The sequence below is a fragment of the Sphaeramia orbicularis genome, chromosome 12 (assembly GCF_902148855.1).
Source record: "Sphaeramia orbicularis chromosome 12, fSphaOr1.1, whole genome shotgun sequence".
Classification (NCBI taxonomy): domain Eukaryota; kingdom Metazoa; phylum Chordata; class Actinopteri; order Kurtiformes; family Apogonidae; genus Sphaeramia; species Sphaeramia orbicularis.
In genome coordinates this window covers 37,783,028-37,809,464 of record NC_043968.1, presented here as the reverse complement: position 1 = coordinate 37,809,464, position 26,437 = coordinate 37,783,028, and the positions used below count along the sequence as shown (strand labels likewise).

General features: G+C 38.4%; 2 protein-coding genes across 2 annotated transcripts in view; both read right to left on the bottom strand.

The window, feature by feature from the left end:
* Positions 1-18,374, bottom strand: part of nrip2 (nuclear receptor interacting protein 2) — a 28,567-nt gene extending 10,193 nt beyond the window's left edge. Inside the window, exons 1-2 of the mRNA XM_030150200.1 lie at positions 17,748-18,374; positions 2,506-2,820 (exon numbers count right to left, since the gene is read on the bottom strand). Of these exons, the coding sequence (XP_030006060.1) occupies positions 2,506-2,820; positions 17,748-17,903 (471 nt within the window). The 5' untranslated portion in view covers positions 17,904-18,374. The remainder of the gene's footprint in view (positions 1-2,505; positions 2,821-17,747) is intronic.
* A 2,354-nt stretch (positions 18,375-20,728) lies between these two features.
* On the bottom strand, positions 20,729-24,953 carry klhl42 (kelch-like family, member 42). The gene is made up of 3 exons (XM_030150188.1): positions 23,764-24,953; positions 23,289-23,482; positions 20,729-22,097 (listed from the first exon to the last, which is right to left on the bottom strand). Exons 1-3 carry the CDS (start codon positions 24,525-24,527, stop codon positions 21,643-21,645), a joined length of 1,413 nt encoding a protein of 470 aa, XP_030006048.1. The 5' UTR covers positions 24,528-24,953; the 3' UTR covers positions 20,729-21,642.
* Positions 24,954-26,437: the final 1,484 nt, after the last annotated feature.

The window sequence follows — 26,437 nt, the reverse complement described above, 5'->3', positions numbered from 1 at the left end:
GGGCCCTCTTTGTCCTCAGTTTCTCACAGGCTTATCAGCAAGTGCATAAACCTGTTCTTTTGTCTCAGTCCAGACAGTGCAAAAATCCCCCCATCTCCCTGAATTTAAAAATAGCTGCTGAATGAGTAACCAAGGAACACTTTGCATTTAATAAGTTGATGATGAAACCAAGCAAAGGACAATGAGTTATAGGGGAAAGTGCTGAATCCTCTAGAAAAGGCTGTGCTCAACAAAATGTAAATTTAACATACATGCTGGATTCACAGACACTGTGCTTTTAACACCACAGGGAACAGCAGTAAACTGTGATCAACACCACTGATTTCCCACAAAGGATGAAAAATGGCTTTATCCTTGAAGTCACACATGCCTGCATTTCTCTTAAATCACAATCAGAAGGAAAATTACAAAATGTTGGCTTGGTTATTATTGATTAGAATGTAAAAATACTGGGCCATTGCATGCGTGATGCAGTTTTTACTCTGTTTCAAATGTAATATGTATAAAATATAACTCCAGTGTCCAGAGACTCATTATCTCCTCCAATTACTCCACTAATAACTCATTTTCATCCTCCCAATATTAACAACTGTCTTGTAACTTTATTACCCCACCCCCCGAAAGGGAGGCAAGGGGTATTGTTTTTGGTTCACTTTGTTTGTTTGTTTGTTTGTTTCTTTAACACTCTAGCAGCAAAACTATTGGTTTCATTCATACCAAACTGGGTTTATAGATTGCCAGTGACCCAGAATAGATCTGATTACATTTTGGGAACAGTAGGTCAAAGTTCAAATTTTTAAAGAATTTTTAAAATCTTTTTTTCCCCCATTTACTTATAATGGGTGAATATTTACATGTATGTGGCAACAAAACTATTCGTTGAATTCATACCAAATTGGGGTGTACAGATTGCCAGTGACCCAGAATAGACATGGTTACATTTTGGGAAAAGTAGGTTAAAGTTCAAATTTTTTATGAATTTTTAAATAATTTTTTTCTTTTTCTATTTACTTATAATGGGCGAAATTTCAAATGTATGTAAAAACATTAATTTCGTTTCAATTTACTTCAAACTTGGCACATATATAGGGGCAATTGATATGCTGACATCAGTTGGATCGATGCCAAAATAAGATACAATACGTTTGTTGTTCCTGGCACCACTTGTCTACATATGCTTCTGTTCATTAATTCCTAGTTGGAGCCTGTTTTACTTATATGGTTGTTGTTGCTGCTCTGTCCTTTCTAAAACATGTTATTACAACGCCCTTGTTAGGTCTTCCTTGAAAAAAAGGCTGCCAACTTCAGTAAGATTTATACAGATAAATAAAGGTTTAAAATATTATGTGACCACCAGCTTATTAGAATGTTAGCAAACCCATCTTTAACAGTCTGACATTGCAACCACATTTGCAATGTCAGGGCCTAAGTAAACATCCAGTATTAACAGACTGCAACATGAGAGTGGAATGAAGACGACCTGATGTAGAAGACAGAGAGGACAAAGACGACCCAGAGTTTCATTTCAGGAACATGCCACTAAATTGTCTGTTTATTGTCTATTCATTTGTTCACATAATTGTGGTGATTTGAGGGAAATTCCTGCTTCAAAAATAACTAAAAAGAAAAACAGCTGTACATATCAAACTCCTTTGCTCAGTACATAGGCTACTGTATGTTCCAGGGTAATCGTTTTAGTTGCTTAGCAGATATTTGACGCCAAACTGTATGTGCAGGCTACTTAATGCAGTTATTATATAGTAATGGATGTAGCTAATATAGTTACCTTGGAGGGACTGAGGGGACAGAACATATAATGACAAAATGTTGTTTGTTAATTACTTTGTTTTAGTGTGATAAACAATGAAATGGACAGACTTAAAGCTCTGTAGCTGACTAGCTACTGTATCTGAAGCTAAATTATATCAGTTTTGGTTAATTTTACTTGTGTTTTACTCAATCATCCAGTCTTAGTCAGAGTATCAACCCTGTCCTTTTGTAACTAACTGAAAACCTGAATCCCATAATGTTCATGCTGTATTTGGTCTGGTCTTGGTCATGACTTGGTCTTTGTTTAGAGGGTCTACAAAACTAGCAGAGGGTTATCTGTGTCCTGGAGTAAACATGCTACAAAACAAATTTAATGCCAGTTTAGTCTTGTTTTTTTTCCTCTTTTTGTCCTGAGGCCCACACAGGTTTCTATTTTTACATACACTTTCACACTTGCTGCCCCATGTAACCTGATTTAATCCATTTGAGGCCTGTGTGTGCAAGTTGGATTTTTAGATATCAGCGACTTTGTTATTTGTTGTTTGGTTGAACCACACAAATGGGCCAATCATCTGTGTTTTAAAGGAAACGAACTAAAACGAGGAGCAGGCTTGAGTTAGTGAGATTGTATTGCTGTCTCTTTATCTTCTCTGGTTTTCAGTTGTTTTATGCTCTAGTAGATGTGTCAAAGAGCTGAATGTGGGTGATCAGAGTCCATTTAAACCAGAGCAATACCTTGCACTGAATGAGCAGAGCTGTGAGCGGGGTCGAGCTCTCCACGGCCTCGCTTTTCTCAGCTGTCTGTCTGGCCCCGGCTTCACTGCTGTCATCCTCCTCATCTGACCGTAGGCTTCTCTCGCTTTCCTCTAGAGATTCCCTCTCCTCTGTGGAGTCATCAGCTGTGCTCTCGCTCTTCTCCTCTGGGTCAGTGGGTCCATCTTTAGTGTCAGCCAGTGGGGAGCGAACCCTGGTGCTGGGGTCCCGGGCCTCCCCTCTCAGCCGTGTGATATTACCTTCCAGAAGGCGGCGTTGGACAATGCTGTGTGGTTGCTGAAGAGAGAGCAGAATGAGTTATCTGAGACATCACATCAAGTAGTGTTCAAGAGCATATTCAATAAACACCTCAGGATGAAATTATAATCAGAAAGCTTGAAGATTTCATGCACAAATCAGTTACATAAAGGCAAGGCAAGGCAGATATATTTGTATAGCGCCATTCACACATAGGGTAATTCACAGTGCTTTACAAAAATGGAAAAGAGACAAGTTAAAAAAACAATTACAATTAAAACATAATCAATAAAACATAAATAATAATCAATAAAAGTGAAAGAGGAGAGTGCAGATAGAACCCTTTCAGTTGTTCTATGCACAGTTGAACAGAGCCGTTTTCAGCCTGGACTTAAACATTGTCAGAGTAGAGGCCTGTCTCACGTCATCAGGAAGACTGTTCCAGAGTTTAGTTGCATAGAACTGAAAGGCAGCTTCACCGTGTTTAGTCCTGACTCAAAAAGACCTGTATCTGAGGTTCTCAGGGTCTGATGTGGTCCATATGGGACCAACATGTCAGAGATGTATTTTGGTGCTAGACCATGGAGAGACTTATACACGAGCAGAGCTTTTTTCCAACCTTGGGATTGGGACCCCACGTGGGTTCGCCTGGAATTCAAATGAGGTCGGCTGAAATTTCTAGTAATTGATAAAAAAAAAAAAAAAAATCTTACTAATAAAAAATATATGGTAAGACAATCCCAATACATAAAAGACATGAAAAACTGAAGCTGAAACTGAAGCACTGTGGTACTGTTTCTCTTTCAAATGTTCATTGTGGTTGGTTTAAGATGCTGCAGCTCTTTCATAATTCATAGTTTGAGTTATTGTTTTTTTTTGTTTGTTTGTTTTTTCAGTGTTAATTGTCAGCCTTGTAAATATAAGCTGGACTGACTGTACATATCCTGACTAAGGAAAATAAAATTCTCAGTGCAGTAATCTACACCTGGCTTTTCTACCTCCGTCCAAAATAACATACATTTATATAGACTAAATGTCATCTAAAATCAATGTCGATTTGCAACATAGTATAGCAAACTATTACATGATCAAAAACAAATTAATTTTATCCAAAAAAAGTCTCTGTTTTGAATGTCTGGGGTCGCCAGAAATTTGTGATGTTAAAATGGGGTCACAAGCCATAAAAGGTTGGGAACCACTGTATTAAAGTTTCTAAATGTTTTCCTGACTACTTACAGACAAGTGATGGGCTTCTCAAGCAAATTAAAAAAAACTGCAGAACTCTCTGCAGCATGCAAGTGAAACCGGAACCTCAATTCAGTGAAGATAGCCTATAAGTGTGAGATTCTTCCAATCCTATTTTCTCACCAGACTTTGTGCTAGTGGTGCATTAAACTGAAAGAACGTGGCATAAACTGCCTGAAAGTGTTATGTGTGGCTCCATATCACCCACACACCCAGACAATGTGAAATTTCCCACCCACAAGACTGATAACTAAATATTTTATGCACATAGTGATAAGAGCAATATATTTACATAAGTTCCAGTGACATTATACCCATACACACAGCACAAGTTGGTTAATCTTCTCTGTTGTTTCAAGGTACTTTTTTTTATTCACTGAGTTTCCTTGTACCTGTAATTATCCATGTGAGAATAACATGTGGTCCAGCTCAGGGGCAATGTTGTAGAATAATAGTTAATTAAGGTGGATGAAGAGCACATGATTTTAAAGACAAATAAGTGGCCTGTTAACACTTTCAGGTCATCTAGGATATCTGCTGTGGTCTCTTTGCTCAGTCTGCAAGACTTTTTTTTTTCTTTTTCTTTGTTGGAATGTTTGTACAGCATCACATATATTGGGTGTTTTCTCTGTAAAAACTTAATTTGTCCTGTAGACTCAATGCACAAGGCCTGTGATGATACAATTAAGCCTCAAAGACCTGAACTAGCAACAAAAAGTATCTTGATATAAAATGTTTAATAACTTTTTTTCCACTCATCCTATCACTACATGTAAATGATTCAAGTTACATGCAATTTCTCAGCTTTTCAGAAGCATCAGATATGACCCATTTGGACGTTCAGAGGCTCCATAATGAATGTGAAACACCATCATCTTCTACAACATTTATTCACCTCTAAAGCCATGTAGTTTGACAAGTGGCAGTAGATGTAGATGCTTGTTTTGATGTTCAGTTAATGCCGTGTTTTCCAACCTTGGGGTTGGGACCCCATGTGGGGTCACCTGGAATTCAAATGGGGTTGCCTGAAATTTCTAGTAATTGATAAAAATAAAAATAAAAACTTACTAATAAAAAATACATTGTGAGTTGATAGAGACAATCCCAATACATAACAGACATGACAAACTGTGAAGCTGAAACTGAAGCACTGTGGTACTGTTTCTCTTTCAAATGTTCATTGTGGTCAGTTTCAGATGCTGCAGCTCTTTCATAATTCACAGTTTGAGTTCTTGTTTGTTCAGTATTAATTGTCAGCCTTGTAAATCCAAGCTGGACTGACTGTACATATCCTGACTAAGGCAAATAAAATTCTCACTTTGTGCAGTAATCTACACCTGGCTTTTCTGCCTCCATTCATAGTAATATACATTATATAGACTAAATGTCATCTAAAATTAACATTTAATTGCAATATAGTAAAGCAAACTATTACATGATCAAAAACAAATTAATTTTATCAAAAAAAGTCTGTTTTGAATGTCTGGGGTGTCCAGAAATTCTGGATGTTAAAATGGGATCACGAGCCAAAAAGGGTGGGAACCACTGAGTTAATGGTATATCTTGCTTTTCCTTAGTTTTCCCCTCTTTTAATATAATAGTCTTTTTTTGTATTTTTTGTATTTTATTTATTTATCTAGACAGGGACAATGTGCAATATACATTAACCTTAAGCACAAGAGATGTAGTGTGCCAAGTTGTAGCAGTAGTGCTAATTTCCACCTGCAGTCCCTGGGCAGGCTGATGTGATCATTAAAAAAGCATGATGAAAAAATAAAGTAAGGTCCGCACAATGGACCTTGCAGACCTTACTTTATTTTTTCATCAAATTTTTTTGGGGTCCTGCAAACCTTTCATTTTCTGGATGTGAGTGTTGATCACCTCTCATCACTAAAAAAGCAGACATTTATAAAAACTAAAATATTCAAAGAGCAGTATAATATGCATTTCTATAACTCCATGTATATAAAAAAAAATCATTCACATCCAACCATTCACTCTTATTCGTCCCACTGCAGTCCGTCACACACACTCTAAGCATGTTTGCATTACATTACATTGTGGCTACAAGTTTGGTTAGAGTAGCTGTTTTTTCACCATGCAGAAGAGTGTGTGATAGTTTTCTGAACATCTATGTGATCAGTAAATTAAATATAGGAAAATACCAGATTTTCACTGAAAAAAAATTGCTAAATTTGCAGGGTAATATTATAACAACTGGTGATAATTTTGGAAAGGTTAGATGTAGAGAAAAATACACTTCAAAGTTACCATAAAGATAGTTCTAGATATTTAAAGATTAAAAACACTCATTCATGGCTGCGCAAACATCTTTTCTGACCATATACATTACATATGTGGCGCCATGAGCAATTTCAGTGCACGTGTTCAGTCGAAATGTGTTGGTCTTGATCAAGGTTAGATTGTTTCAAAACATGTGGCCAGTGACTGGTTGTTCTTTCTGGATCATAAGTAAATTATATTTAAGCTGCCTGTACCCTTATAATCACATTGCTGTTCAGCTGTACAGTGTTGGGCTTTGAAAAGAGCAGCTCACCCAGCAACACCAGCAGAGTCTCAGTGGTAATAAAACACACACCAAAACACCATCATCTGTCAAGATATATGTATTTGCTCTGTTTCATCATCTTACAGTATGAAACATGTGACAACACTACTGATCTGGTATTGTGGCTGTTGTAAAAGGAGTCAGGAATAAACTGAAAGATGTTTTTTCATGTAGGTATTAGGTCTTCTAGATAGAGTAGTCTATATGTAAGATACAATTTGCATTTGAATAAATTTAACCTTTTGAAATGTGCATATTTCTCTGGTTGACAGTTTGATTCTACTGTAGAGGATTGGAAAATGATGACATCCATTATAATTATACTGCTCTTGTCAAATAATAGCACATTAGGATTAAACTTGAAGGCCAGCCAAGGCTGATAGGACTTAAAGTATCAGCTTTTCTATTATGAGTTGACATGTTGGACATGTTGAGAGCTTTAGATGGCAATATAAAAGCAAGGGGGTCAAACAGAAACACTTTGCTAATCTGAATTCACTGCGATCAATATACAGTTTCTCATGATATGTGGAATGGCTACACTTTGTTAACACTGTGCCTACACTGAAGATAGGTCTAAAACTGTCCCATCAGTCTGGAATGGAGGTGTTGTGGAAAAAATACTCTGCTCATTCGTCCTCAGAATAAAAAATGGTCATTAGACTTTCAGTGTCTTTCTGCGTATTTTAATTGAAGCTTCTAGGTACAGGCCGTACAGAGGCAAAAGCTGTCTGCAGGAGTGTACAAAGATTACAGCCTGTCATTGTCTCTTATATGAAACTAATTTTAAAAAAAATCATGTTCTCTCTGTGTCACAATGATATCCCATGTGTGCCAGAATGGAATGTCTGGAAGAGATAACTTCTGTGAGAAACTCCTGTGACAAAGCATTTTTGAACACAGGCGTCCCTATGTCCTAGAACAAACACAGAGTGCAAAACAACCATTTGACTAACAGGAATAAAACCCAGTCTCATATAATACAGAGTTCAACCAGTCGTATATGTAATATAGAATATATGTAAAATTACCATTGCAGAGGAAAAACCCCTTGGCCTCTTAGGCTAATTTCTATTTCTTTGAACAAATTGCATTCATTTTGGTAGCTGCTGAGCGATACAGCAACAATATGCCTGCAGTTGTTTTGATGGAACATTTGTACATGAGGAAGCAAGCAGTGTTATTAAAATGACTAATTGCCCACAAAAGACAAGACAACAGCACATATAAAGGGGCATGAGCATATCCAAATTTGCTGTTTTCTGCATTTGCCATTCAGAGGTTGTTTTTCTTTCACATAGTGATGGGGACTATGAAAGCAGTAACATGCAGATAGTGGAAGGGAGGGGAAAGCCAGCTGAAATGGCACATTATTCAAGCAGAGAAAGTGACATCCTGTGAGCTAATTTACACAGTGTATATAGTCTGGATGTTGATACATTAAACTCTAGACCAAAGCAAAGACATATTACCAGCTACCATGAATTCTGACAGTTGTTACTTTTTGTACATCTGCCACAGTTGAAGTTTTTCCTGCAGTGCTGTTTCATAAACATCATTCTTTGGCTTCTATGTGCCTCACCACACAGTTTATATTGCTTATTGAAGCAGTCTCAGATGCATAAATCCATTTTTAAGCATTATTCCAGTCCTCCTTCATCTTGCCTAATGGGCTAACAGGCTGTTATGTCACCAACATTTGTATATCTGACCACTTCATAATATTCATGTTTTAGAAAAAGACCTCCTAAACATCCCTGTTATTCTAAGTGATGGCAATGATTTTCACAGACTGGAAAGCATTTTATAATCCTGATGAATAACCTCTGATCACCATCAGATGTGCCGACATTATGGGCTGTCTTATTAAACTGAACAAGACACTATAGTGCTTGAGCATACTTCCACTTTCAAAACCACTAGATTGTTGTTAATTATTTACATTTTTTTAATGTTCACATAATTCTACAGACCATTTGTAGGATGATATTGATGTACTGCGACACAGATAATGGTTGATTAAAATTACTGATCTTCTGTCTATGAGGCAACTCCACTCAGCTGTGACTCTATGACATTGACCACCATTTAGTGGAATCCTCGGACAAATAAAAGTGGTATAGTAGAGACACTAGTATTCTCTTCCCTGACTTATTTAACCCTAGATTCTGCTGTTATTCTATCCATGACCAGAATCTGAATGAAGACAAGGACAAATGCAGTGCAAAAAACAAGCAAAAATGTGACAGCTGCAAGACAGGAAAATAAGTAAGAAAAGGCATCATGTCCTCCAAGACTGAGGCCATATTACCTTAACTTGGCTGCAATAAACTTATCTCATGCCCGAGCATGTCTGAGTGTTTGTGGCCTCAATCTATGGGATCTGTCAATATGTTTCGATAGCATTTTGCCTCAGACATCCATCTCTCTTCTACTGTTGGGCATAACATCTACAGAACAAAAAGTCATATGATTTTCAAATCAAAATCTCATTTTATTGAAGTGTAGTACATTGTTATCTATTCACAAGTCTGTCCCCATCTGCCCAGCTACAGGACAACACCAGTTCAAACTGGTAATCACCACCTGTGTCGATTCAGACCATTCACTCCTCCTCAAGCTCCAGCTGTAGCTGGTTTATAAACAGACAGTAATGATGGCCTCCCCTCTCTGTCCATTATCCTAATTTTCTTCTTTTTCCTTCACAATTTCTCCTCTACTTTATCCAAACTCTCTCTTCTCTGTACCCTGTTCCAACTAGCTTTAGGTTTTTTTCCCTTTCCTTTCCTTTCCTTTCCTTTCCTTTCCTTCTCATCTCATACATTCCTTGTCTCCTCTCTCATATCGTGTCATTCTGTTTCCTTTTCTTTTTTGACGTTCTTTCTTCACTCAACTCTCCTTATCTTCTCACTGTGCATTGCCTCATTTATTTCCTCACCTGTTTTTATTTTCTTACCTTTTCTCTCCTCACCTCTCTTCCCTCATCCCCATCTCTTCCCACCTCTTCTTTTTATTAGTGCAATCAATACAAGACAGCCTTTGCTTGATTATAATAATTCTCTGAGCCAACTCACACCTTGAGCCTAATGAAAAATAAACCAGAATCTGAACAGTAATCCTCTGTTCCTCTCTTGACATGAACCTCTAAAATAAATATATAAATAATCCTCTAAAATAGGTTCCTTCATGTTGAGCTTGTTGACGTGTGCACTAATCAAATTCAGCCGAGAGGTTCACTTAACATTGGACTGAAGTGTTGTTACTATTGTTGTGAATCTGGCTTCCTCCTCGTATTAAACCTCCTTGCTGTCTTGGTACTTACTGATTAAATCACACATATATTTATCAGTAATTACGCTTATTGTTAAAAATTACAAATAGTGCTCTGGGAAATACAAACAGTTTATGGTTTGTCTGCATCTCTTGCTGTATGACTCAACAAAAGTGCATTAAAACACCATTTTAATAGTTTAGATGCACTGTGATAAGGTTTTTATTTAAAAGGGCTTCAAAAGGAAACATGTCAAGCTCTAACACTGTGTAGAGGAGAGGCAAAGACGGACAGAGCAACTGATTATGGGGTCTTTCTGTGAGAGATGTTTCCCCCATCTGTGCTTTCATCAGCTGGAAAAGAAGCAAAGATTGAATCTAACAGACAATGTAATTTCTCTCTCTCTACCTTATTTCTCTCCAGTCTGTGCTCTGTTGGTGGACTTCTGTTTCTGCTGAGCCATGGCTGCACCAGGGTCAGCCTGTAAGCAAATCATGTTAACAACAGCAAGCTGCCAGGCAGCATTTTGTGTTGCCACATGTGACCCAGTTCTATTTCACAGTAGAGGGGTGAACTTTTAATTTTACACCTGGCAGGCTGCATTTGATCTATGTACACTTATAACAGTGTGATTTCTGTGAGCAAAACTGTGTATAGAGATAAATTATCACATGAGAACAGTCTCATCAAGAGGTTTCAACAAATTTCTCACCTCGAGCCACTGACTACTTGTTAACAGGCTGAGAATATCTAAATTAGCATTAATCATATGTCGTCCTCGTGGATTTCCTGTTTTGATTTCTAATGGAGGCAGCAGGCAGCAGTGTCCCATGATGCAACCTGGTGTTACACATCATTTGACAATGATTTTTTTATTTTTGAAGAAGCTGAGGTAGCATCAATGAAGTGTAAACTGCTTATTTTCCACAGCATGTGAACAATATCGATTTGGACATTTATTGCCTCTTATTGCGAGGCATATCCTAGACATTGCGGCTGCTGAATTAACTGACTATTATACATCATAGCAGGAAATTAATGACAATTTACACTACTCTGCACTATCTATCTTACTCTGTGCACTTGTCTGTACTCAAGAAATGACAAAGGTTAATCTAATCTTATCTTAATAAAAGGACAATCATTCTTCATTTTCCATGGTCCAAAGTCATCTTGGATATTTTCTTGTTGTGCATAAAGCTTTAGAAAGAATTCTGGATGAAACTGGTTGACTGTCTCACAGACACTTTGCTCCTTTGTGTCTGTCCATACGTGGGTTATTTCTGATTTTTGCTGATGTGCTTCCTCTGATGACCCCAGAACTCCAACCAGACCAAACCGGTCTGTTGCCTGTGGGACAGAAAGACTGTTGGTGCTGTGTGATGTGAGTGCTCCACATCATCATCATCATCACCATCATCATCATCCTCCTCCTCCTCCTGCTTCCTGTCAGTCTTTTCTCTGATTCTTGTTCATGGTATTTCTCCCACTGTGAGTCAGATTAGAGGCTAATTGCCTTGTGGACTAATTATCTGACTGCAACAGGCTCCTCTCTCTCTTCCAGCCAGTCATGTGAGCTTTCTAATGCCCTCTTTCTCATTCTGATAGAGGTCCCCAGTGGCTGACTTCCTGTCGTACTGACCAGGATGCTCCAGCAGCAGCAGTACATCTGCTTCTGCCTGTCTGTTTGCCTCTCCTCTTCCTCTTTGGACTCATTTTACGTCCCTGTTTTTCTATTTTCTTACTGTACATGCATGTAAACCTCCATCTGTCTCATTAATATGTATTAAAGCAAAGACCTTGACCCAAATAAATTTTTCAGTGGAAACTCCAGAGGGTGAAAATTATTTTCCTGTTTTTCTTTTCTGAATGTAATAAGAATTGTATTTGCAACCATTAACCATGGTTAAGCACCATTACTGTTTTTCATCTGTTTTCTACATCTGATTTAATACAATAAAGCTTCAGTAGGCAATATATTTTGGCATTAGTGAGCTAAAATGCCGTGATAACAATTCAACATATTGCAGTTCAAGTGTTCTGAGAGAAAATAAGACATTGTGTGCCACCTCTTGGTTATTTTTCCAAGCTTCAAAACAGTCAAGGGTGCAGTGTAAGATGGCCAAGCACATATCTTTTCAGAACAGCAGCTATAATGACAGATGCATCTCTACTTCACTTACTCTTGGTCATCACAGTACCATAGGAACATGAAATACGGTTGCATCACTCATCTTTCTGTATAGCCTGTGCTACAGTATGTGATTTAGAATCATATAGCTATGAATTTTATCGGAAAAAAAAACAAAAAACATATGACTGCTTTTGAAGAAATACAGGGATCCTAGTTTGAGGGCAACAAATAGTTAAAAACTTAGTTAGAAAAGCATAACTCTATATTTATTTAGAAAAAAAAAATGCAGACATTATAAACATTATAAGCATTTCCACTGACTCCCAATGTTCGGAACAAGTTCAATCACTCAACTGACAGAATTAAGTACAAACTCTGATGCTCACAAGTGTTTTCTAATCCTCTCTATTTTACATCACTGTAAATGTACCCTGTGTTGTGTCTAGCCAGCTGGTCATCCAGGCTTTGGCAATCCATAAAGTTTAAGTAGAATGAAATTGGACTTCTTTTGGTTCTTCAAGACGTTTCACCTCTCATCCAAGAGGCTCCCTTTGTCCTCCTAACAAAGCCTCTTGGATGTGGAATAAAGAGCCAAAAAGAAATCCAGTTGTTTTCTATTCCAGCTGTATGGACCTTTTATTTTCTTGTTTTACACATACAGCATAATCCAAAACATGAAAATCAAAGACGTTACTTTGGCTTCTGCAGATTTTTAACATTTATGAACAAATCTATTGAGAAAGTAATAAATAGCTGCATCCAGACCCCTAAATCCTTAATCTTTTGCATGTGCAAGTATATATCTGCATGTGAGTTTGTGTCTATAGATATTGCAACTCTTACATGTTTGGGAGTTCTTGAATCTTGTGACTAATAATGAAGCCCATTACCAGTATGCCTATGTGCCTCTTTGTCTTTAGGTTCCCCCTCCTCTCCTCTGATGTTGGGGTTGTTTGTGTTTTTGTTGGGTATTTTTAGCCTCCTGCCTTCCTCCACAGCACTGAGGGAGCAGCTGAGGGGAAAGTGTTTCCGCCCATCCCCAGCTCCCGATGACACAGAGAAAGACAGGTTCACACTGACACCTCCTGCCCACCTAATTGTCCTCAAGCTAATAATACTCCTGAATCCGAACCAATTTAACACGGTTTGTTTTGAAGGGAACAGGCACAGGAAACAAACTCCCAAGAGGTTGATGATCACATTGAGTGACATTGTCAGGTTTGCTGTTCACTTTCATGTCCTGCTTTATGTTGAGGGAAAAAAATGTGAACAACTAAATTTGGAAAGCAAGGACAAGCATTGTATATTATTGTATTAACCATCTGCTCTTACAAATTCATCACTTTTAGAAAGAATAGATCACCAAAATGCTGATTTGAGGGGGAATTTCATAAAATCTTTGAAGTGTTTTAAATGGCTAACGAGGATTGGACAGCTGTGGCTACAGATGTAGTTTACCACCACCAGAGTGTGAATGTGAGCGCGAATGAATAATGGGTCAATAATGTAAAGCGCTTTGGGTGTCTAGAAAGACGCTATATAAATCCAATCCATTATTATTATTATTATAATGTTTTATAGATCAGGGCTTAGGACCTGTATGTTGCTGCACACAGCAAATGTACTGCTCAGTCATCAGTTTCTTATATTCACACCCAGTTGTGTAGCTTTTGATCTTCCTCAAAAGTACATGGAGAGTCCAACCTCCCCATTAGACAGGCCTTCACACACTTATAGACTCCTAAACACACACAAGCACCCACACAGGCTTCAGACCTGCTCATGTGTAAAACAGGGACATGAGCAAACGGACAGCTATGCTGCAGAGAGAAAAAGACCAGGACTTGTCTGCAGCAGGTTACGTGTGTGCAGAAAACCTGAAAATCTGATTGAAATGTAATAAGTGTTTATTTACTGTTCACCTTGAGTCTTTGTTTGATCATAGCAGAGCAGTGACTGTAAAGAATTAAAATATTTAATCACTTGACATTTTTATGATTGTGCCAAAAATTTGAGAATAGCAGTCTTTTTTTAAACATTATAAAATATCCCAGTACAAAAACTGAATATAAGAATAATTATTAAGCACAAAATCAATACTCCTACTGTGATAAAGCAATGTGTTGTCATGACTGCCTCTAGAGAAAAAAGTGGCATTGTCCTTTAAATTTTTTTTCTGCATCCAACATGATGCTGCAAAGCCTGACCTAGCTACTCATGTGCCTCATGTTGGTGCAGCTTTTGGGAGTAAACATTGAGTGTGTACTGTGCAAAACACTGAGGTTACAAAGTGGCTCCAGAACAACTAATGCCAGGTGTTAGCTCAGGTGTAAATGTAACCAGACTCAGCTTTTACCCTATCCAGTTCAGTTGTGGTTACAGTCAGAGAATGTTATATAAATCAGTCCCACTAAACTGTATGTCCTCCCTAACCTCATCTCAGGCCATTGCTTTCCTTCCCCTCTACTGCCCTTGCATTACAACAGTGGATTTTGCCCTTTTCATGCTCACTGCTCCCCACACTCTGCCGCACAACACGGCTGGATTGTAGTGCTGCTGAGTGAGAGGTCCTCAGGCTAAAGTGCAGCAAAACAAATTCAGTCTTACGTAACAGCCTGTGCTGCTGAATACATACTGGACAGGACTGGGTTGGAAAAATTAAAAGGAAGAAAGACAAGGTCTATTGAAAACTCTAAAGATAGCAAAAAAAACTCATATTTTGATTAATTTTAAGTGGCAGAAGCTTGTAGCACAAGAATATTAATATGAATATTTAAAGGAATTGTTCAGAAATTTGACAAACTGGCCTGCTTGTGCTTTGCAGTACATCTTCTTTATAAATGAGTTGGGAGATCAGTTTAAATTAAAACAAAGAAATGAGGGAATGGGAAAACACTTAAACTAAAAAAAATATCTGATGACCAGCAGTGACTGATTAAAGGTGGAGTAAAAAAAAAAACAAAAAAAAAAACAAGAAATTCATCACATCTATATTATAAAAGAGAAGTGGACTCTGTCTGTCTCGGGCATCACACGAAATCCAGAATGAGCTGACTGCTGCAGGTTGGCATACTTATGTATTTTTGGTCAAGGAAGAGACTAGCAAAAACAGCGAGTTGATAGGATCCAATATTTTGGGAGATATTAGTCATTTTGGAATACAGTAGCCTTCTAATCACATTGCTGTGCTCAGAATCATAGAATCATCATTGAAGTGGGTTACCTAGGAACAGATAAACAATAGGGCCATCTTGCCATGGTGTCAAATTTCATGTGCAGAAACAGACCTGCCAGCTGAGAGGTTATTCAACTGAAAATGCCAGTGGAATTTACCAAGAAAGAAAAGGAATGAACTGTATCAGAGGATCTAAATATATTGTGTAACTATTCATTGACCTGTTAGAATCAGTTTTAAAAGTACTTCTGTGCAGCACCTCTGATGGTTGCCTGATAACCTCATTACGAGGTGAACTGGTAAATGGTATTGCATGTGGAGGGCTATAACTAACATTTACTTACATAATTTTCTCATTTGAGACACATAAACTTCTTTTTTTTCAGATTAATGACTAAAACTTTGAAATGATGAGAGTGGTCATCCATTTCAATCAGATGATTCATGTCATCATTGCCAAAGCCCTGATTTCAACTTTAACTATATTCTGTCAAATTTAAAATTTAAACCAACTTAGTAGGAGGTGTTGAATTGAAGGTCAAGAATGTAGGAATTATTCAGAGTATTCAGAAGGATGTAATTGCAGAAATATACAATATTTCAATTACTTTTGTTAGTTTACAGCCCCCAAAAAGTGAGCCACTGTGTTTTTGTTACCTCATAATTATCCGTTTATGTCTAGAGAGGGAAGGAGTCCACCACGTTTAACATCAGGTTTCTACAGTAGCTAAAAACAGACTTCCTCTTTTCCTTTTTTCCATTTCATAGTGGGTGACTTCCAGGGTTAAGGTACATTACTGTCACACTTTGAGTGTGACCAGAGTTAATATCCCCATAACGCTGACTGTAAGGAGGGACTTGTGTGTTTTTTGTGGCCTCTATTTGTAGGGGCATTCATTTAGTTGTTAGATGCCAGCAAAGATCACTCACAAGTAATTAATTCTATATTAGATGGGGAAAAAAATAAAATTAAGTCAGTGTCAAATAACAAGTCCTGGTTTTTAGGAAATATTAAGGAGGCTACAAGTCTGTAATGTGATCCAGTAGAAGAATGTACACTGCTGGAGCTGATTTGTAGTCACGTAGCCTCTCAGAGACGATGGATCCCACAGATGATCTTATCCTTTATCTAGACACATTTGGTATGCAGTGTACCTCAGGAACACATACTTTCATTTCTTTGGTAAAACCCTGTCTATTCAGACCATAAATGATGTTGCTGCTTAGAAAAGATGGTGTCATGATGGAGCTCTGCTGGCAATTTCTTTTCCTCCTCTCTTCAAGTTTCAATGCTATTTTGACATTGAAAATAACATGTTAGAGATTCCATGCAACTCTCATTGCACTCCTTGAGAACACGTCTGCACCACAGATTGGGTGGCTGATAACTGAGACTTTCTGAAAACTGTTGAGATGGGATCTGTTCTCTCTTCAGGGAAAAGATAATTGGTGTTATGATAAAAGGGTTTGTGTCTCCTGCAGGAGATCTGAATCAAAGGCTGAGTTGTACATTAAGGTCTTTGAATCTAATGGAGTTCTGGGAAACTAATAAGAACCTTTATAAGGATTTGTCATACTTCATTTATCTTTTTTTGCATTAAAAACTGTGAGAATGGGATGTCTTGTTGTGATGGCTAGAGGTGCAGTTGTAAATAGTACATAATTTCCCAGACACAGTATGTGGCAAAAGGATCAGCTGAAAACATGAATGCCATTCAGCCAAAGAAGAAAAAGGATATGGAATGTTTTTCTAGCAGCAAATGGTGATATTAAAATTTGGCAAATATAAATGCATCATATTGTGAGCACTGCTCCCACAGCACTGCTACTGATTCCTCCCAGTGCCAGTGATGGTTTTTTTTTTTTTTTCTCAGTGCCAGTGATCGTGTTGAGGTTCTTGGAGAGCTCTGGGGAATCTGGGAACTCGGCATCAAACCAGAACTGTGTCAGGAGAGGCAGAGTAATAAATTGTTCAGATTATTACAGGGACTTCCTCTAGAGTGTATAACAGTCTCAGATTAGGAGGCTACTCCAGGGAGAGAAAACGAAAAGGCTGAAAATGTTGATGTTCTACTTAACATGCGACACTGTCTTTCATCCTTCATGTCAACTCTAAAATGTGTGGTTTCTTGAATATGATATGGCATTTTGTTCAATTTCAGAGGCCCTGCTCTGTGTACTGTAAAGGCTTTGACGACACATCACCTTCTCTGTATGCAGAGTACAAGTCTCTGAATTTTTCATGATCTCCCAAAGACAAATCTCCTTTTTAAAGGCCTCGCTGTGTTACAATACATACAGTGCAAATGCTCAGATGGGTTATTTAGAGTCATAGTGTCATCACTCAGTTGACCTCAGAAGAGCATCAATGAGGTGTCAGACATGGCTTTTTACGTTCACCACGTTGTCATTTCCCCTCACAGTTGTCAAGACATGCAGTTTTTTCTTGCAGATTCCATACACCTCAACTTAGCATCTAGCAACACAGATAATAACCTCTCCAATCAAATATATTATTAACTGCCTTTGGATTCTCTGAGAGCTCTCAGTGGTTTAAGTCTGTTCCACTTACCAAGTCTTTGGATGTGCCCAGTCTCTTCAGCCCATCCAGGGGCAGGAGGTCAGCTGAGTCCTTGTGTGTGAACTGGGTGGCCTGCTTCAGACGCCTCTGCTGGTGCAGAATGGCTTTATCCCGAATGGCTAGCTCACCTTTCTTTGCTTCACTCATGGCTCAGACTCACTCAGACTATGAAGCAGTTTTTTCCGCTGCTGTGCACAGAGCACGGAGCCTATAACCTCTCAGTCTCTCAGGAGCTTCCTTTCAGCAGAGATGTACGTGTGGATGTCCGTGTACAGAGAGAAGAAGAATCCCAAAATGCAGCTTTTAGGGGTTGAGTGGTTCAACCCACAGTGCTGGATAGGTTCTCTTTAAGGTCCTCAGCAATTAAACAAACCAGAAAATTACCCTCTAAAATGCAGCTGCTGTCCTCCCCTTTGGGCTTGCTGCTCTGTGCTGTGTGCATGTAGTCCTTGGCATGTATTTATATCAGCAGGTTTAGGAGCTATTGTCCTGTCCTGAGAGATGATGCTCCTCGGATGTAGACATGCATCTTCCTCACAATGTCAAGATGTGTCTCTCACAGACGCGGTGGGGTTGGAGTGAGTGAGTGTATTTTTTCCCCTCCCCTCAATGCCGTCTGTCCTTGGATTTCTCTCTCTCTCTCTCTCTCTCTCTCTCTCTCTCTCTCTCTCTCTCTCTCTCTCTCTCTCTCTCTCTCTCTCTCTCTCTCTCTCTCTCTCTCTCTCTCTCTCTCTCTCTCTCTCTCTCTCTCTCTCTCTCTCTCTTACACTCACATCTCTGCTTTCATGAGTACCCCCCCCTTGTTGAGCCCTCCTCTTTCCATCACACGTCTGATACAGACGCATGCTCACCTCTGAATCTCCTCTGAATGCAGTGCATATTTTAATCAGCTGACTCTCAGAAGGGGAAGCACAGAGAAAAAGCAAGTAGTGTTAATAAATCAAACCTTTACACAGGTTATTAATGAGTGGAAACATTGAGTGGAGTTGTTTCACAGGCAGCAAAACAGTGCAGATGATTCCTTCCTACTGTCGTTGTATTATTCAGTGTATAACTCTGGGTTTTGTTCTGAAACCCAGTAGGCTGTAGTTTTCAGTATCAGTCCCTTGAGCAGTGATTAGCCTCTGGAACCCCACTGTGGAGGTGTGACACAGACCTCCGTGATCTGACCCCTTACAGGAGATCAATCTGGAATACTGAAGGCAAAAATTGATTTCTTCATGCCTGCAGCAGCCACCATAAATTAAAGATCCCAACTCCAACCATCCATCAATCCACATGAACAAAGCTATAAATACCATCATCCTCCTGATGATGACACATTTTATAAGTGATGATGATACAACCCACAGGTCTGTTAATCATACCTGTATTACCACAAGCTGTACTAATCTCCTATCTGTATATCTATTCATGGACTGTGTTTGTTCTTGAATGCATGTAAAGCCATTAAAGGGATATAATATCAACAGTAGTATTAATATCAGTGGTATTTGAAATAGTACAATTTTATATATATATATATATATATATATATATATATATATATATATATATATATATATATATATATATATATATATAGAGTCCTTGTGAAGGTGAGGTGAGAGAAAGTTTTTTAGTATGTGCTGCCCCCTGCTGGTCATTGCTCTTTACTTTTCTGTTTTTTCGGCCTGTGATTCATCTGATGATCAAATACTGCTATGACATGATTGAACAACAGATATGGCCATGTGTTGTCACAAAAAAAATCATCTAAGGATGTCATTTTACAAAAGATTAAATTCTTGGGACATACTTATTAAGGTAAAATCAAAACAATGCTTCAATCACTTTGTTTACTCAAATTGCCATTGACATATTAATCTATTAAACCTTATCAGTTGCCATCAGTTATACCTGTCATTCTTAGATATATTCTGTTTGGGGACAACTCATTTACTGAAAAGTACTGGAAAAGCTTTTGGATATCATTTGTTCACCACATTAACGTGAAATAATGATTTCCATCTATTGTTATTAAATCAGCTACAATCTCATGGCTTCAAAATGTAAAACACTGATAAGAACAATGTATCAGTTATTATGTCTGTGACAGCAAAGATGTTGATCGAACACAGCTTCCACTCACCTGTTCAACTGAATGGAAGCCTGATTAACTTAATGAAGGGAAACAATTGTCTGAATAAATCATACTTAAGTGGATTTAAAATGTAATGGCTAGACACTCCTAAAAGTGAGGGATAAAGTGTTTGGGTTTTTTTTTTTGTTTGTTTTGTTTATTTGTTTTGGGTAATGTGGCTGAAACAACCTTTATAATAAACAATGATACACCAGTAGATGTATATTACAGACCTCTAAATGGTATTATTACACATTCATACAAGTCTTGGCTGGCAGGTCACCAAGACATACAGTCTTTAAGATTTTGTTTTAAGCTTCCATAATATCCTTTATGACAGTACAAGGCCAAATGCTGCATGCTTGAACTCTTCTACCTAAAATGTCTTAATATATAACCTCTATCTGATTAAAAAAAGACTTTGTCCAGCTGCAGGACAATTAAAAGCATGGAAATTTGAGTACAAAGCATTTCTTAGCTCCCTATATGGGGTGTTGAGATGTGGAGAGTCAGCATGGCTCCCCTAGGGGCTTGATGGACATGGATGCAGATTGGTTGAGTTGTTTGGCCAAGCTTTCTGAGAAGGAATGGAGCCCAAAGGACCACAGAGGCAGGGATTCCTGCAGGGTCATGTCCTCACTCAAATGGACCAACAAAGCAAATGCCATAGCATAGGAGATGAAACTTCACAGACTGTATGTATTAAAGGCAATTCTGATTCTGATTATATTGCAAAATATTATGAATAGCCTGGAAGAAAATAAGAAAAGTCACAGACAAAAAAATAACAGCATTCAAATAGCAAAAAGAAAATGTTATACAATAGATTAAAAAATGACAGCAAAATGTATCCCTGAACATCATCTTTATTGTCATGACCTAAATTTCCAAAGTGTCAAACAAAATAAGTAATGCAGAGAGAGGCCGAAATCCATCAAATTAAACATTAAGTGCCATCTTTACTCAAAACATCAAGAGTTTCAAAAATGAATTTCACTTCATCTTTCTGCACACCACTATTAATAATCAAGGAACTAAAAAGTACCTTAATGAAAAACAAATCTGCTTTAGCAGAGAAAAAATAAAACACAGCAGTTTTGGTCAGTGGCTGGAAATGTAACAAAGTCTTGCATTTTGTGCTTTTTTTTTGTATCAAGTTCCTAACTGAGGTTGCAGAAGGCACATGTGCATCATTTCATGGAATAGCGCTTTAAGCTTTGTGTACCTTTGAAAAATGACTGTGCAAGTGTTCAACACATTAAGCTCCCTCTGAACCATCACATCACACCTCAACCAGTAACCCCTCTAACACCCGTAAAACTGGCAGTGTAAAACCAAAGCCATTTTCATGATTATCTGCTATTTACAGTACATAACAAATAATGTCTTTTGATTCTGAGATATTTTAAGGTTTGTAGTGAAATATGGATACAGAATACCAATGCCATACTTGGAGTGTAAACATCAGGAATACTGTGGCCTATAGATTTAAAAGCATGCCATTATGATGCTGTTGATCTTCAGGCCATGGAGCTTTATCACTTTCATACTTATCACTGTAACTTTTGTATTTGAATCCACAGAAGTATGTACAATGTAGTGCATTTTTTGAGGCACAGAGGTTACCAGGATTTGAACCTGGTGCAACCGTACAATGTTCCCACACCTGTTCAGTAATGCCACAGAGCTTCAATCTGTGCAAGAAAAAGCAAGCCACACAATGGCCTAAATTAAAAGGTGCCCAGGCTCTACCATCCCTGCAAATCATAATACATTGGGGAGGTAAAGAGAACACAGCAGCATGTTCTGTCCCAGCGCTGGGAACCGTCTGAAAGCCTCCCAGGCATCAGAAAAGATGTTGTATTTCAGAAATACACGGTGCTCCAGGCTGGTTGGCAGGCTAACATCCCGGCTCATGATGTAGATGCCATCATTGTGCAAAGTGCATGTCAGGTTCAGGCCCGACTTGGACGTGTTCTCCTTCAGTTGGATCCACTCCCCTGTAGCGATGTTGTACGACTGTACTGTCAGCACGTCTTCTGTTTGGCTGGGTCGGCGCTGCCGTCGGCCTGGCTCTAGCTCATGGGTGTAACCACCCACCAGGTATATAGTGTCCTCCACAGAAAGCATCTGCTGCTTTCGGATGTGTGCCACGCAGGAACGAAATATTGTCCATGTGTCAGAGGTTGGGCAGTAGCGAAGGACGTTTGTGTTCCTATCTATCAAACACAGATTAAAAAAATGTTCAACTTAATGAAGCCTGCCTAAAAGGTCTCAGCATTTGTCATTTACTTAGTGCTGTGACTACATGAATTGTAACATCCTATGCATTTGAATAAATAAAGTTATGTAACATTATAAGTAAGGTTATATATGAGTATGTATAATAAACACAGTGCTAAAGACTGCTAAAATTACAACAATTTTGTGTTCAGTGGATATATGCTGCTTATTGCACTCCGCTTTACAACAAAATCTACTAAAATAAATGGAAAAGACTTCTCAATGTAAGAGTTATCTTACAATGGCATCTTTCTTTTGCAATTATTTCCAACTCTGTAAAATTTGTGTATCTATGAGAAATCCACTGTTTCTGCTTTGTACAACTTTTTTAAGGATCTAAAAGCTTCCGGCTAAAGGTTCCATTCACTTTTTCTCATTTACCTGGTCATTCAAAATGCTACTTCTATGAAAAGTTTCACAAAATAATCTTAAAGCTGCTGCAGACATCACTTGAGCACTTAAGCTTTAATTTCAAGTAACTGAAAACGTGTAAAATTGTGTTCTTATACAGCACAAATACTGTAAGCAGTAAAAGTGCTTCTCATTGGGACTAGTTTAGAGAGAGTTCAAACCACCAGCCCTGCAAACAATAGATTACCACCTAGGGCTGTACAATAAGAAAAATTATTAAACTGTATAGTTTTGTTTTATTTTCTATTTTGTTGCGTTACAAATCACTCTAGAGAAATATCTTTTGTCATTCGAATAACACTTTGCATTTTTCCATTGATACTGAGTTGTTTGTCATAATTTATACATTTATATCATTGTTTTATTGTTTTAGATAAATTTTTTTAGCTAAACTTTTGTTTGTTGCTACAAGTCAAGTTAAACCTACAGTGCAATACAGAGAACTTTGAAATTTTAGAACACTCCCATTTTTGGCCTACATTTTTTGTAAATAACTTTTAATTAAAAATGTAATAATAAACAGGCCATTCCACATGATCATATCTGATTATGTCCTTATTAATTACAAAATGTGCTATATTGGGACATGTATTGTTATTTGCATATAAAATGACCTATACTGGAATATGACATTTTGTCATATCACACACCCCTATTAGCATAAAATGCACAAGTAGTGATATCTAACAGTGGAATTCACATGTAGCTATACCTACCTCTTGCAGTATATCCGCCCATGACATAGATCATACCCTGGCATTCACAAGCAGAGAACTCAGCCAGTGGGTCAGGCATTGAAGACACACAGGTCCACCAGTCCTGCTCTGGGCTATAACACTCCACTGTGCCAAGACACTGGCCTCCAACAGCATAGAGCTTCCCCTGAACTGCCAACAGTTTGAAGTTGGACCTAAAGAGATGGCATAGTGAATCCAAAATGAGAGCAACACTTGTGGTGGTTGTGGTCGGAGTAGGTAGGTAGGTAGGTAGGTAGGTAGGTAGGACGGTATAGATGGATAGATAGATAGATAGATAGATAGATAGATAGATAGATAGCTAGCTAGCTAGATAGCTAGATAGATAGCTAGATAGATAGATAGATAGATAGATAGATAGATAGATAGATAGATAGATAGATAGATAGATAGATAGATAGATAGATAGATAGATATGTTGTTGTTGTTTTTTTACCTTTTCTGGTTGAGTGGAGCCACCTGGTTCCACTCGTTTCTACAGGGGTTGTAGCAGTGCACTGCAGAGATCTCCTGACTGGTCATCCTGTAGCCACCCACTATGAAGAGGTAGTTGTCTAGGACAGCAGAGCCATACCCTCTGACATTGATCATATCTGGAGGCAGATTGTTTGCAAGAGGTTTCCAGCGCTGCTCCACCTCTCCGTACCTTAGCATGGACCAGGGCTCATCCTGATCTGGCACATCTAAAGACAGACAAGTGAAGTCTCCGATGGCCACAAGGGTGGCGGTGCCTTTCATGCGCATCTCCCTGATTTGATCTCTAACAGCCAAGGGCAGGGTGCCAAACTCTGGCCGCCTCAGCATGGGGTGATAGTAGCAGCTCATGTACTTGAGACAAGCATTACGGAGGTCATGAGTCCCGTAAACCTCAGAGAGGTTGTACAGCTCCACACAGTTCTCCAGCCGGATCTCCGAGGTGAGGAGTTTGAGGATGGAGGTGACCTGTAGGAAGGAGGCGGTCTCAATCAGGTCCTCCAGAGTCTCATTGACAACCTGCACTTTGGAGGTGTTGATGAACTCCAGGACCAGCTCCAGGCCAGGGACACTGAGCCCCTGCAGCTGCACTGAATCCTCCGTAGACTCTCTCATACCAGAGCTGTACAGTGCACGGAAGTAGTCGCTCTTCTCTATGAGCTTCTTCTTGTTCACCTCGTAGATTTTGTCATCCATAACGATGGCAACATTCTGCTCCGATGACATCTTTGAGTTAGCGTGATAGTGTTTTGTTTTTCTTTTTCGTCCTGGCTTAGTCTTAAATTGTGTTGTTGCTTGTCCTTTGCCAGCTTGTAGAGCGACTCGCCGTTTACATTTCACCGGCGAGGGGGGTCTGTAGCCGGTCTATATATGGTAATGTTCAGCCCATAGATCGCCATGGAACAACTTTCTCTGGTCGAGGAAGCTAACTAGCTAGCTACAGGGGAGCTGCTACTGCTACTACATGAACTAAGTAAAAATACATTTCCACCGTTTAGCATTCCTCGACAGTCGACTAAAAAGTCACTTCAGTGTGTAAATATGTCGGCTAAGTTGTGTGCATCGATTTTAATATAAGCTGTAACATCTTCCATTACGTTTTATAATCCTTCTGAGGAATGACACTGAGCTGTCAAACGTTAACTGTTTTGATCTGTACCTACGTAACTTCCGGGTTTTCTTCTTCGTGTTAAATCTGTAGCTGTGTCTGGTGCTTGCTGCTGCCACCTACCAATCAGTGGACGAATAGCTCAACTTTCCAACTATCTTATCCTGGTATCTAATAAAAATGTGCTTGCATGGAAATGAATAGCATCACAGACCATTAAAGAAGCTTTACAGTTTTACAGTTATATTTTTACATGTTCTTCTTTATACCCATAGTCGACAAAAAGTCAGTCTTTTAAGAGTGAGTGAACACAAAAACTTTTAAAGATATATAAATTATTGGTCTGTTTCCTACTAAACAGCCATATCAGGCTTTCGTATAATGAGATCGTTTGTATAATACTTAACATTTACACTATTTTCCTGTAAGTGGGTTATGTACTAAGGCTGCCACTGTCCTATATGTCTTTGTTTGCGTGTACCTATGTGGAGATGTGTGTGCGCGTCACCGGACGTGATTAACATAACCTGCTCTGGCTTTGTTTTAGTCACAGTTGTAGGATAGGGAAGGTGAGTGGTGTGTTGTACATGCTTTCTTTTTAAAGTAAAATATCCTAATATGTGTGTGTGTAACCAAAATGCAAAACTTGACATCTCACCTCCATAGCCCTCTCATTGACTAACTTAGAATATCTTAGTCACTGCCAAATAAATCAGAATATAGACAGCGCTGAACTTGAAATTCTGTCTAAAATCAACATCTACATAGATAGTCTGGTATCAAATGCATAAAACTAGCCTATCAAATTGTACTTATTGACCAAACTGTATTTTGGCTCTGAACATGAAAAATGTTTTTGTTTGTTTGTTTGTTTGTTTGTTTGTTTGTTTTATCATGTATTTGTTTGTTTATATATTTAGTTGTATTTTTTATTGTGTTGATCAGATGGTCTGCTTTAAAAGGCTACACATCTGTTGATACCTGTACCCTAATGTTTTTTTATTATTTCTTGAGTGGAAATCTTCATCCTTTATCCTACCCTCCCTTATAAACCACTGATCACATTGATAGTGGATTCTAGGCCTTGTTTTTGTTTTGTTTTGTTTGTTTGTTTGTTTGTTTGTTTTTGTTTTTGTTTCTTTTTTACATTCCATTTATTTATTTATTTATTTATTTATTTATTTATTTGACAGGCACAGTGCAGTCAAAGATAATTGCAGTTGATGTGATGCATATAGAGTTTATAGCTAGTGCTAATTCTCAACTCCAGTCCCCGGTTGGGCTCCTCCACAACATTGCACACAAGTTGACAAAATGTTCGCAGTTGATGGATGCTTTCCCTTCATGCTTTCTACACAAAGCCCCCAGTGATACTGATAGTGATGTTATTATTAGCTCGGCTGACAGTGGATCAGTTTTCTTTACCTGTCAATCAAGATAACGTCAGTTATCACGCATGGCGTCTGTCTGAGTGAGGGCTTTGATAGAAACTCAAGTCAATAACTGAAAATTAAAACAGTGCTTCCAA